This window comes from Haliotis rufescens, unplaced genomic scaffold, assembly GCF_023055435.1.
Source record: "Haliotis rufescens isolate VD_foot unplaced genomic scaffold, xgHalRufe1.0.p SCAF_44, whole genome shotgun sequence".
Lineage (NCBI taxonomy): Eukaryota > Metazoa > Mollusca > Gastropoda > Lepetellida > Haliotidae > Haliotis > Haliotis rufescens.
Genome location: NW_025964157.1, coordinates 1,565,394 through 1,578,164, shown reverse-complemented (window position 1 = coordinate 1,578,164; position 12,771 = coordinate 1,565,394). Strand labels below are relative to the sequence as shown.

At 43.1% G+C, this 12,771-nt stretch overlaps 1 protein-coding gene across 4 annotated transcripts in view; it reads right to left on the bottom strand.

Moving 5' to 3' along the window:
- LOC124136047 (slowpoke-binding protein-like) overlaps window positions 1–12,328 on the bottom strand; it is a 31,616-nt gene extending 19,288 nt beyond the window's left edge. For all 4 annotated transcript variants that reach the window (XR_007218203.1, XR_007218202.1, XM_048383070.1 and 1 more), the window contains exons 1-2: window positions 12,166–12,328; window positions 2,478–2,551 (exon numbers count right to left, since the gene is read on the bottom strand). Coding sequence is in view for 2 of the 4 variants with exons in the window: in XM_048383070.1 (XP_048239027.1) it covers window positions 2,478–2,551; window positions 12,166–12,204 (113 nt within the window). In the remaining 2 variants the exon portion in view is untranslated. The remainder of the gene's footprint in view (window positions 1–2,477; window positions 2,552–12,165) is intronic.
- Between the last annotated feature and the right edge of the window lie 443 nt (window positions 12,329–12,771).

Here is a 12,771-nt window from a genome sequence, read left to right as displayed (position 1 = left end):
CACAATCAGGATAGATCTACCTAGTGTGCAAGGTGAAGTGGCAGTGGCCATGACACAATCAGGATAGACCTACCCAGTGTGCAGGGGGCAGTGGCAGTGACACAATCAGGTTAGATCTACCCAGTGTGCAGGGGGCAGTGGCCGTGACACAATCAGGATAGATCTACCAAATGTGCAGGGTGCCGTGGCCATGACACAATCAGGATAGATCTACCTAGTGTGCATGGTGCAGTGGCCGTGACACAATCAGGATAGATCTACCTAGTGTGCATGGTGCAGTGGCAGTGGCACAATCAGGATAGATCTACTCAGTGTGCATGGTGCAGTGACACAATCAGGATAGATCTACCCAGTGTGCATGGGGCAGTGGCGGTGACACAATCAGGATAGATCTACCCAGTGTGCATGGTGCAGTGGCCTTGACACAATCAGGATAGATCTACCCTGTGTGCATGGTGCAGTGGCAGTGGCACAATCAGGATAGATCTACTCAGTGTGCATGGGGCAGTGGCAGTGACACAATCAGGATAGATCTACCTTGTGTGCACGGTGCAGTGACACAATCAGGATAGATCTACCCAGTGTGCATGGTGCAGTGGCCATGACATAATCAGGATAGATCTACCCAGTGTGCATGGTGCAGTGGCGGTGACACAATCAGGATAGATCTACCCAGTGTGCATGGTGCAGTGGCCATGACATAATCAGGATAGATCTTCTCAGTGTGCATGGTGCAGTGGCGGTGACACAATCAGGATAGATCTACCCAGTGTGCATGGTGCAGTGGCAGTGACACAATCAGGATAGATCTACTCAGTGTGCATGGTGCAGTGACACAATCAGGATAGATCTACCTTGTGTGCATGGGGCAGTGACACAATCAGGATAGATCTACCCAGTGTGCATGGTGCAGTGACACAATCAGGATAGATCTACCCAGTGTGCATGGGGCAGTGGCAGTGACACAATCAGGAACACTAATGATTTACAGTTGGCAGTGTCAAGTATGGCAGAATGGATGAAAAAATTTACGTTTTCACTGCTCATTTTCACTAGTAATTTGTTTGGTGTAACATTTATTAAAGAATACATCTAAAGTAAGAATCGATACTGTTTTCTTAGTGTGTGATTGTGAGCTATACTATCCATCAGTGTATCGTCCCACTACTAAGATCATCCCAGGGCAGTATCAGTGATATGATCGGGTTAGATCTACCAAGGGTAGTGGCAGTGACATGATCAGGTAAGATCTACCAAGGGTAGTGGCAGTGACATGATCAGGGTAGATCTACCAAGGGTAGTGGCAGTGACATGATCAGGGTAGATCTACCAAGGGTAGTGGCAGTGACATGATCAGGGTAGATCTACCAAGGGTAGTGGCAGTGACATGATCAGGGTAGATCTACCAAGGGTAGTGGCAGTGACATGATCAGGGTAGATCTACCAAGGGTAGTGGCAGTGACATGATCTGGGAAGATCTACCAAGGGTAGTGGCAGTGACATGATCAGGGTAGATCTACCAAGGGTAGTGGCAGTGACATGATCGGGGAAGATCTACCAAGGGTAGTGGAAGGTGACATGATCAGGGTAGATCTACCCAGGGTAGTGGCAGTGATATGATCAGGGTAGATCTACCCAGGGTAGTGGCAGTGACATGATCGGGGAAGATCTACCCAGGGTAGTGGCAGTGATATGATCGGGGAAGATCTACCCAGGGTAGTGGAAGGTGACATGATCGGGGTAGATCTACCCAGGGTAGTGGCAGTGATATGATCAGGGTAGATCTACCAAGGGTAGTGGAAGGTGACATGATCAGGGTAGATCTACCAAGGGTAGTGGCAGTGATATGATCGGGGAAGATCTACCCAGGGTTGTGGCAGTGACACGATCGGGGTAGATCTACCCAGGGTAGTGGCAGTGATATGATCGGGGTAGATCTACCCAGGGTAGTGGCAGTGACATGATTGGGGTAGATCTACCCAGGGTAGTGGCAGTGACATGATCGGGGTAGATCTACCCAGGGTAGTGGAAGGTGACATGATCGGGGTAGATCAACCCAGGGTAGTGGCAGTGACATGATCGGGGTAGATCTACCCAGGGTAGTGGCAGTGACATGATCAGGGTAGATCTACCCAGGGTAGTGGCAGTGACATGATCGGGGTAGATCTACCCAGGGTAGTGGCAGTGACATGATCTGGGTAGATCTTACCAGGGCAGTTGCAGTGACACGATCAGGATAGATCTACCCAGGGTAGTGGCAGTGGCATGATTGGGGTGGCTCTACCCAGGGCAGTATCAGTGACATGATCGGGGTGGCTCTACCCAGGGTAGAATAAGGGACATGATGGGGACTCACCTACATTTGTGGACACAGCACATCAGTGACATGATCGGGGTAGATCTACCCAGGGCAGTATCAGTGACATGATCGGGGTGGCTCTACGCAGGGTAGAATCAGTGACATGATGGGGACTCACCTACACTTGCGGACACAGCACCAGACAATGACAGCAATGATGGCCACCAACGCCAGTCCACCGAGGATCGGCACCTGCAACAGATGACACAATGTACTCCCCTCCTCTTTATAGGTTGGGTAATATTACTCTTAAACACATATTCATAACATTCTTAGTTCACATGTTAGGCTTTGGGGGCTGTGGGGTAGCCTAGTGGTTAAAGTGTTGCTCATCACTCCGAAGTCCCGAGTTTGATTCCCCACATGGGTACAATGTGTGAAGCCCATTTCTGGTGTTCCCCGCTGTAACATTGCTGAAATATATTGCTAAAAGTGGCGTAAAACCATTCTCACTCACTCACTCACGTTAGGGACCCGTGAAGATCCGGGGTAGAATAGGTCTTCAAGCAACCCATGCTTGCAGTAAAAAGCGACTATGCTTGTCGTAAGAGGCGACTAATGGCATAGGGTGGTCAGATTCCCTGTCTTGGTTGATGCATGTCATCGATCCAAATTGCGTGGATCAATGCACAATCACTGGATTGTCTGGTCCAAACTCGATTACCTTACAGACCGCCATCACATAGCTGTAATATTGCTGAGTGCGGCGTTAAACAACAAACCAACCACGTTAGGATTTGGCTGACGCGTACAAATTTCACACAAAATGGTCTAGGGCTGGCCTGGGATATAACATGTGATGGACTTCCTCCATTGCAAAATCGTCTTATTGTTTTTGAAACAAAGAACCGCCATTATCCTGCTTATCCTCCAGTCCTATCCAGTGTTCAGGCTGACCACACAGACTAGGGAGGCTTCAAGGAACTAAGGTAACCTAGGAATCATCTAAGATTAATACTGGATAGACTATGAGCACAGATCATGATAGATATACAAGATATTGACATAGGTATTACATGGTATAACCTTAATCACTGTTGATATATAAGAATTGACTTTCACTTTATGTGAGTTAACTGGAGTATGAACCTTAGAATGAGAGCCAAACTGTATATGAATGTCAGTTCTGCAGTCATGTGGCCAGTCTCTCTTCCAAAGGAAAAGCCATATATTGTGTCAAACTTCAAATCAAAAAATTATATTCAGAAACATATTACATAAAGAAATGAAATCATCATGTTACCAGTGTTCCTGCTGGTTTTTGAAACCACCAGTCCCAGAGGACTGCAACTCTGAAAGTTACCAGTGCAACTCAATTTTGTCAGTCCCAGAACAAATGAAAATCATATGAAAAATACCTGATTTTAATTCTTTCAACATCAATTTCAATGCAGTGTACTTTCATGGCTGACAAACTCAGTGACGTCATTTCTGAAGTAACTTATTTACATCCATACGTCATTCAATTGCAATCTTCTCTTTTTTATTCTGAATATTTCACTTTAGTTCAAGACTAATTCGCTACAAATACATATTAAACCTCAAAACAAAGCGACATATTATCTCTTTGCATTATTTCCGTTCGAAAATATAATTTAAAGACAATCGTCAATGTTTTGTTTAACAACAAAGATTAACAAGATACCTGATTTGCCGGTCCATAGGGATACAAGAATTAATTATCCAAGTCTAATTTTACTGGTAAAAAACTGGTAATTATCGGTAAATGGGAACACTGGTTACATGTGTCTGTACTGTATAAGCAATGCATCGTCTATGTATACCAGAACCATGATAACAAAATAATTCTTGGAAGGAGCCAGAAAGAGGTGGTGAACACAACCTGCCTTTATTCGTTGTTGTCTAGCTTATTAAATCATGATAAACAAGGACCACTGGACCACCCAGCATGGAGGTTGAATAATTGGTATTTCCAAAAAGAATTTTGGCTTATGTAACCCTAGGTTTCTGTGGTGTTGTTGCCTTCTATCTTGCCACTTACTGGGGTCGATTTAACTGCCGGCCCGTTGGCCTGTGGCCAGTTAAAATGGCTTGCTGACATATAAAGCAAGTCAAACTTTCACCCAATGTCACTCAATAAACATCTTGGCACAATGACACAACCGGCGGCCATTTTGTAATGTTGTATACAACAGCATCTTTATTTGCTCATAAATCGCCCCATTATGAGGCAAATGAAAGCCAACATTTAATCTCTGAATGCAGGAAAATATGTCTTAGGGATGAGGAGTTCTAAATGTTTCAGAGCCCCCTGGGTATCTCTGTCGTGGCCTCCAACATTCAGTTGTCGGCCAGTTAGTTTGGTGAAGGGCCAGTAACTTTTGAAAGGAGCAAGCCCCGCTGGCTACACACGAATTTGTTGTTAAATCTACCCATGCACTTAGTCTCACAACTCCTTGGGATAATGTAACTATTCAAATCATAAGCCAGGTTTGCTTGTTCCAGTCCATTTATTTAGATATAAGGAGCTCTTTTTAAAATAAGATCCTCCAACGTGTTTCTGGGCAGCCTGTCAGACATGTGCACAATACTTTGCTGGATGATGAATGGAGGAGTCTGGCTGCAATTTTACAACAATCTTTGTCTTTGTGATCCGATTTTCAGAGCTACAATGAGGGATTTATCTAGGGTTCTTAACTAAGTGCCCTTGGCAAGCAAATTAGGAAAAACACACTATTTTATTTAAAATTGGGATTGGTAAAGTTCTTATTTTCCTAAATTCTATGATATTTAAACATTGCATTCCCTACAATATTGCATTACTAAGCATTCTACCATGAATTTGGAATTGACTCCATTCTGATTGGTCAATCAGAGGCTATTAAATCACAATAAACCCCCTCTGATTGAAACAGCTGGTTTGACGGCCACATCACCGCGGAAGCTAATATTCATAGAATAGTACTATTTTCAGTCATTGTCGGTAGGCATATTTAAATAATTATATCTACAATTACAGGTTACAAAATGCACAGATTACCTGGAGATTTAACCGTGCTAAATTTAACATTTGAAACCTCACGCTGCGCGTTCGGTTCCAAATTCAATTTAGTGGGGTTAAATCTCCAGGTAACCTAGCTCTACATTGAAAACACAATATGTTTATCTCCTAATTAAACCTCTTCCTTTTTATTGGTTCTGTTGTCTGTGAAACGCAAGTCAGTTCTTCAAAGCCATAACATTAGTTAGAACTATTTCAACATGAATTAGGACATTTTTTATTCCAATTTGAGATTACCGACATTTGCTGCAGACTAGAGGCCAAACATCGACCTCTGTGCAGGCTGAGATAAATACCTGGAGAGCCTTCTTGGTCAGTGATGAGTGTCAGACCCTGCACCACTCTCTAACAACCAACCATATATCAGTCATTGGGCATTGTGCCAAGTTCGTTTAAGAGTCCCAAATTCTTATCATGTTTATGTCACACTAACAAATCTCCTTTCCGTCAATCTCCAAACTCAATATCAACGTTATAAAACTCATCCTTCCCAAAACCGCACCTCAACTTCACCCTAAGGTCATCTATTACCCAACCCTTCCTTCCTAATGTGATCCTCAATCTAACATTAAGTTTATCTGTTAAGCATTAAACATTTATTGCCTATTTTGATACTCCAACATTGTTCAATGTACAAGTGATGTGGTGCTATCACACAGAGACTTGTTACCTGTGCATGTTAATGATTTGTTTGTTTGTTTGCTTGCTGTTTAACGGCGCACCCAGCAATAATTCAGTTATATGATGGCGGTCTGTAAATAATTGAGTCTGGACAAGACAACCCAGTGACTGATATGAGCATCGATCCATGCAATCGGGATACGATGACATGCGCCAACCAAGTCAGCGTGCCTGACCACCCGATCCCGTTAGTCGCCTTTTACGACAAGCATATAGTCACCTTTTACGACATGCCTGGCTTGCTGAAGACCTATTCTAACCCAGATATCAAGCGAGGTGTTGGTGAGCTGATCAATAAACCATTACATGTGTTATGCTAGATATCACACTTCACATGGCAATCAAAATACATTGATTAGATTGTTGAAACCTACTAGAGATAAGAACACTTGCACCAGAAGGCATGGCTAGAATGTAACACTAGCCTGGGACTAGTTCATATTTTCCAATTTCCCCATTGTTTTCACATTACAAGGGCATTTTATCTTTACCTGGGGTATTAAAGTTTTTGAGATTAGTTCTAATCCAGGAGGGGGTAGGTATCTTAGAGGAAGTTGATATTTACAATGTGTATGGGGAGTTAGAAGATAGGATACATTTCCTAAAGTGCTTGGCCATGTTCACTTTGACAGTAGTGTAGCGTTCATAAAATTTCCGAGTCCCGTGATGGGATTCGAACTTCAGACCTTCTGATCAGAGGTCGGACGCCTTGTCCACATGACCAAAGAGGTTAACCCCATCAGCAAGCTGACAAGGTAAGGATGTCATCTGTGGGATGACTCCACACCCTGCTACATACTTCCCCATAAACAGAAGTCACGTCCCCATGGTCCCGGGCGGCATAATAGGGTACTGAGACTTATTTTGCTCAAGTTGAATAATAACGTGCTCAGGCCCCACCTTGGGCGCCAATATAGCGGCCATAAAATTTCAGAGTCCTGTGGTGGGATTAAAACCTCAGACCTTCTGATCAGAGGTCGGACGCCTTGTCTACATGACCAAAGAGGTTAACCCCGTCAGCAAGCTGAGAAGGTAAGGATGTCATTTGTAGGATGACTCATCATGCTCATTCCCACCTACACACTGGTACATACATAGAGATGTTGAAAGACCATGGGTGATGCCCCAAGTCCAACTACTGGTGGCACCTGTTTTGTGTCTTGATGTGACCATATATGAGAAAGTATGTGCATGGGTGGCTTCCTGTGTTGATTGTCAGTCAGCAAAGAGGCAAATCCATGCCAGTGCCGTAGCCAGCCGGGGGGGCAGTTGCCCCCCTAGATTTTTTATAGAAAACAGTTCTATTTGAATCAAGTTGGGGACAAGTGATACTTGTACAAATATTTGTTCCCCCTGTCAAAAAAAGTTAACTACGGCCTTGCATGCAAAGCTGGCATTGCTGCAGCCTCTACCAGTGGTAGATGTGGTAGATGTGTCACAAGCAGCCTTATTTCTACTTTTATCCATCTTAAGGCTGCGCCTCCACTGTCTACATATAAGGTGCTGTATGTGCTACCCATACCTGCCTTAACACCTAATTCACTAGCTTCTACCTGTGACGTCATGACAATTTGGATGTAAGTCGATTGTCACCTGTCAGCCTGGTAGGATGGTTGACAGCAATCAACACCTTTCTGATGTTATGTTTCTTGTTACAGGTAAGCACTCCCCTTATATAGGAATAATACTAATACCACCACATGTATATATACTGAACCACAAAAGAAACGTCACTATGGATAGATATATGAGAAACCTTATTTGTCCAAACACTCTAAACATACTTTGAGACATATTAAAAAGATGAAACTTGGCAAAACTGATCATCAAGGTTGAAATTAAAGTGTCAAATGTTCTTAAAGTGAAACACAACACTAGTCTCTGAGTAAATGGCATTACAAGTCAGTATCTCTTGTGTCCACCATGTGCATTGATGACTGCCATGCAACGTCGATATATGGAATGGATGAGGTGGTTGATGAAGACCATAGGCACTTCAGCCCACACTCTGAGGAACGCCTGACGCAGTTCAGCTGCAATTGTCGGCCTTGATCGGACGTCACTCTGCCGTCTTTAAATCTCGCCCCACAGGTGCTCAATGGGATTTAAATTGGGACTGAGGACAGGCCTCTCATGGTTCTGATGCCATTCTGCTGGAGGAAGTCTCTCGTTGCTCTCACAGTGTGGGCACGGACGTTATCATGCTGAAACTCGTGGTTGCGGCGACATGCCAAATGAGGTAAGGCGTAAGGTCTCAAGACTTGATCAATGTTCAGAGCTGCTGTGACACCATTGCCTCTCCCTGGACTGATGTTCTGGAAGACCACAGGGCCGACCCCCTGTGCAAGACCAATTCCACCCCACACCATGATGCTCGGACCACCCCACGAGTCTCTCTCAACAACACAAGCATCCGAATAACGTTCCCCACGGCATCACCAGACTATCTCTCTGCCATCTGCTGTTGAGATACAGTAACAGCTCTCATCTGAGAAGAGGACTCTTCCTCCACTGCTGGTGGCGCCAATGCTGGTGATGTGTTGCCCACTGAAGACAGTCCTGGCGATGACGTCACAATAGGCCCTCAGTGTGGCCTGTAACAGTGGAGGTGTCTGCTCGTCAGTCATCGACGCACAGTGACGCAATGTGTCGCTGATGTGTCCCCATGGTCTGTCGAGCAGTTTCTGCAGCAGTAACAAAGCGACCTTGAAGATACTGTCGCACAATCTGATGATCCTGATGTCGGGTGGTGACCCTGGGTCTTCCACTACGTGGTCGGTCATCTGTAGTGTTGGTGGTCTGGTACAGTTGCTGGAGCCTGTATATGGTACTAACGGGGACTTGCAATGCATGTTGTCCAGCTTGCAATCGTCCAAGGGCTTGGTGTTGCTGATTTCTTGTCAATCTTGGCATGTGGTAGCAATTTAATAACGAATGAATGTTATCCAATCCGGGTGGATTTTTATGGGGCAAGAAATGGGGGAACGCATGTGCATTTCAATTTGCATGGAACTCGCGTGCATTGGGTTACCATGGCCGTTGCTGTGATGCGTTTGGGCGATGGGTTTTATTGTCACCTGCTTTGTTTTTTTATCATCAAATTTCATTTTCCAGACAAGGTAATGTTAAATGTTAAAAACTTTGACAAGCATTACCCAGATATTCAAATGACAACTTTTCATGCAATGTTACTTGGGGTGATGTTTCTTTTGTGGTTCAGTATATGTTTCATATTTTAATACCATATTCAATCTCATTAAAATCTGATCTAAATTCTCGCTACCGTTAAACAGAGATTTGAGGACATCCCATTATGGGTCACGTCAGAACGACCTTTTTGCGAACTTTGACCGACGACTGAAACAACTAACAAGAAGTCGACATCAGCCAATTAGAAAGCAGCTTTCTCATGTTTTACGGCATTTGTTTCAACCTGGCGACTTCCATTTCACGCTTGAAAAATATGTTGACACGAACATTCCAGAATATCTAATATATGGTTGCGATTGTATGGCAGGGCTTCCCATGTACTGTGCAATGCAGTTCAAATGTTTATCCCACAGAAGCGAGAGACAGACAATAATTTTGACGGAATCAGTCGTACGGGCCATAACTGTCGTTCGGAATACCCCGTGTTAACATTTTTGAGGTTGCGTGATCAGAAAACGCATTCCGACTGTCACTTTCATGATCTGGTAAACAATGCTTTGATTGATCAGATGAAAGGTTGTTCTGACATGACCCGTAATGGGATGTCCTCAGATCTTTGTTTAGCGATAGCGAGATCTGATCTTTATGAGATTGATACCATAATATACCAAAAACACTATTTTATGAATCACTGACTTCGTGCCGTAAATGTGACATCAGTATATTATCGCATTAGAAAACGCACTAGCATGCATAGCCAATCAGTGCTTATATATATTTTGCCTATTTTACATCTATCATAATTTCATATATCATATATAATATGGACATTCAATTGTCACCTGTGAGCCTGGTAGGATGGCCAACAGTAATTAAAACCTTTCTGCATGAAGTTTTTTGTTACAGGCAAATAAATACATTTTAATGAACTCCGTTTTCAAATACTTGTCTGGGACAACTCGAAGCCTGACCCTGCGTAAGATGTTTCACAGAGGTGGCATGTTGACCTCATACGGCCACGGAAAGAATCACCAAAGGATTCAAGTAAATCATTCAAAGTGGCCAGGCTGCATTCCATTAAAAAACAAGGAGTCATTTGAAGTCAAAACTTGAAGTTCAAGAACATGTTGGATCGTAGAGGTAAATGGTATAAAGTCTGACATGCAGATATCTCAAACAGAGAACAGGTTCAAGTTAATTACTCCCATCACAAATTGTGGAGGACTTCCACATCACAAGGCCAATGACCGGGAAGGTGAAGAAAAGAACCAAAAAAGAACGATCAGACAACGTATTGGGAAATATATCAACCAGGTACTTGGACAAGTGATATGTAATTGTAGTCCCAAGTTGATATGACACGTGTCAAATCATGTGGGTACCCAGTGCGGAAATAGAATATGATAACAAAGTCAGGGAGGTAACATGCCTATGCAGTTATGAATTGATGATAAAGCTGTAGAGATAACATGCCTACACAGTTATGCAATGTCGACAAAGATGTAAAGGGAACATGCCTACGATTATTTGAAGATGTTAAACACATGACAAGATGCCTATGCTGTTTCAAGGAATGAGAGCTCAAGTCTAGAGATGCCTTGCAGTCTCCAGTAGTGAGATAGATATGTCTCTACCTCAAGTTGCTGAGTATATTGAGGACAGTCAAAAGACTAATGATGAATTTACCCATGACAGAGGACAGAGGGTCAATTTCTCACGTAGCCAGGTTGAAGACCTCCAAATTGGTCATGGATTGCAGATGATTGGCCAATTATATTTTATATCCTGTACATGAATGTTCTTTTCGCGCAGTCACATAGTGAATGATATTTACCTAATGTTGAAAGGAATCTATCCAGAAGGATTCTGGAATATTATGGTGGAATCTGATGACTGAACATATTTTGTTTGATGTTTTGGAGATCCCAACTGAGCATTACATAATGTTTCAAATAAAGAGCCGCCCAATGACTCATCATTACAGGAAGACTACTAGAAATCACATGTCACCAAGATACAGCAGAGATAACAAGAGCCTGTGTTAGGAGTTCCACTGTTATTATGAACTATTGCTTGATGACAACCATGAACTTGATAACCATGATTAAGAAGTTCAGGTACATTTACTAAACACTGCTAAAAACATTTTTCAGAAAACATTTTCCGTTTTCTGAAACTTATTAAAGCCTAGGGTTATTTAGGTTCCTTGCACTCCATTGCCTGTTGTGAGATAAGGGGTCAGGGTCAGTGAGTGTCTTGAGTGATTGGTGATTGTGTTGCATTGTGCCCTGAGGGCTGGGATCTTTGCTCATGCTTTCAGTCACTAGTTTGCCTGGACCAGATTTGGTTACTTACAGACCGCCGTGATGTAGCTGGAATATTGCGACGTTGAACAACCTTAAAAGCCATGGCATATTTCTTGGAAGCTGTAATCAGCTGAAAATGATTGTTCAGTTCAATGTCTTCTCTTGTAAACATTTAAAGATCAAAAAGTATTTGGGCAACAATATTTTCACAAAAATAAAGAAACTTAACGGTGACAAACATTGCATTTTCACCTGTCAAAAATGAGCTTCCCGTTATTCTTCGCATGATTGACAGTTTGTTGCTCACTCGCAAAGATTTCCAAGACAATAAATACATGATATTAACTTTTGAGTGGAATGACAGCTAACAAAGGATTTTCATGCAAAAATTCGATGAATCTGATGAAAGTCAAAAGACTTGCACGACAAATGGCTACTAGATCAAAATGTGATTCCTTTCTACCAGAACAACGCCACTAACGGAGCAGCATATAGCGTTTCGCATTTTACGTGATGTCATGTGTCATTACATAACCCAACTTCGTGGGCCATTGATCACCGTGAATGGCAGGACAGCCAAAGATTGCGACCTGTTATGCGTTACGTAATATCCTGGTGCTTGTCGCGACCGCGGGGTTCCTACTCACATATAGGTGTTCGTCGAGCCACGGCAGAATGTCTACCATCTTGACTGGTTATCCTCGTCCACAGAAGTTGTAAAAACTATGTCCTTCACCCGCATGACAGGCTCCGCGACCTCAAAACGCCATCACGTGTGTCGCCATCTTGTTTGTTTTCCTCGTGACCTGTCACGTGATTGACAATTAAGGTAACGAGTGATCACGTGAAGCACTCATATAATATACCTTCGAGGTTTGTCCTTGCATGTAGCCTCGTTGTTGTATAACCCCTTTGTGCTTCTATTTAAAATATTTATCGTTATATAATTAAACGGATACTATAACAAAAAAGGAATTTATTTTCATTTCGGAATTGAAGTATAGGCTCGAGACCAGGCGGACATAAATCGTCCTAATTTCGTGTCAGTAACGTCAGGGTTATTTGCATAAGACATTAGTAAGTGAGTCTGGTTTTACGCCGCTTTTAGCAACATTCCAGTAATAACACGGCGGGGGGCACAGAGATTGGCTTGTGGGGAATAGAACCCGAGCGAACGGTTTAACCACTATATATACTACCCGACCGCCCCATAAAACACTAAGTTCGATATGAGGTAGTGATTAGAGATCTCT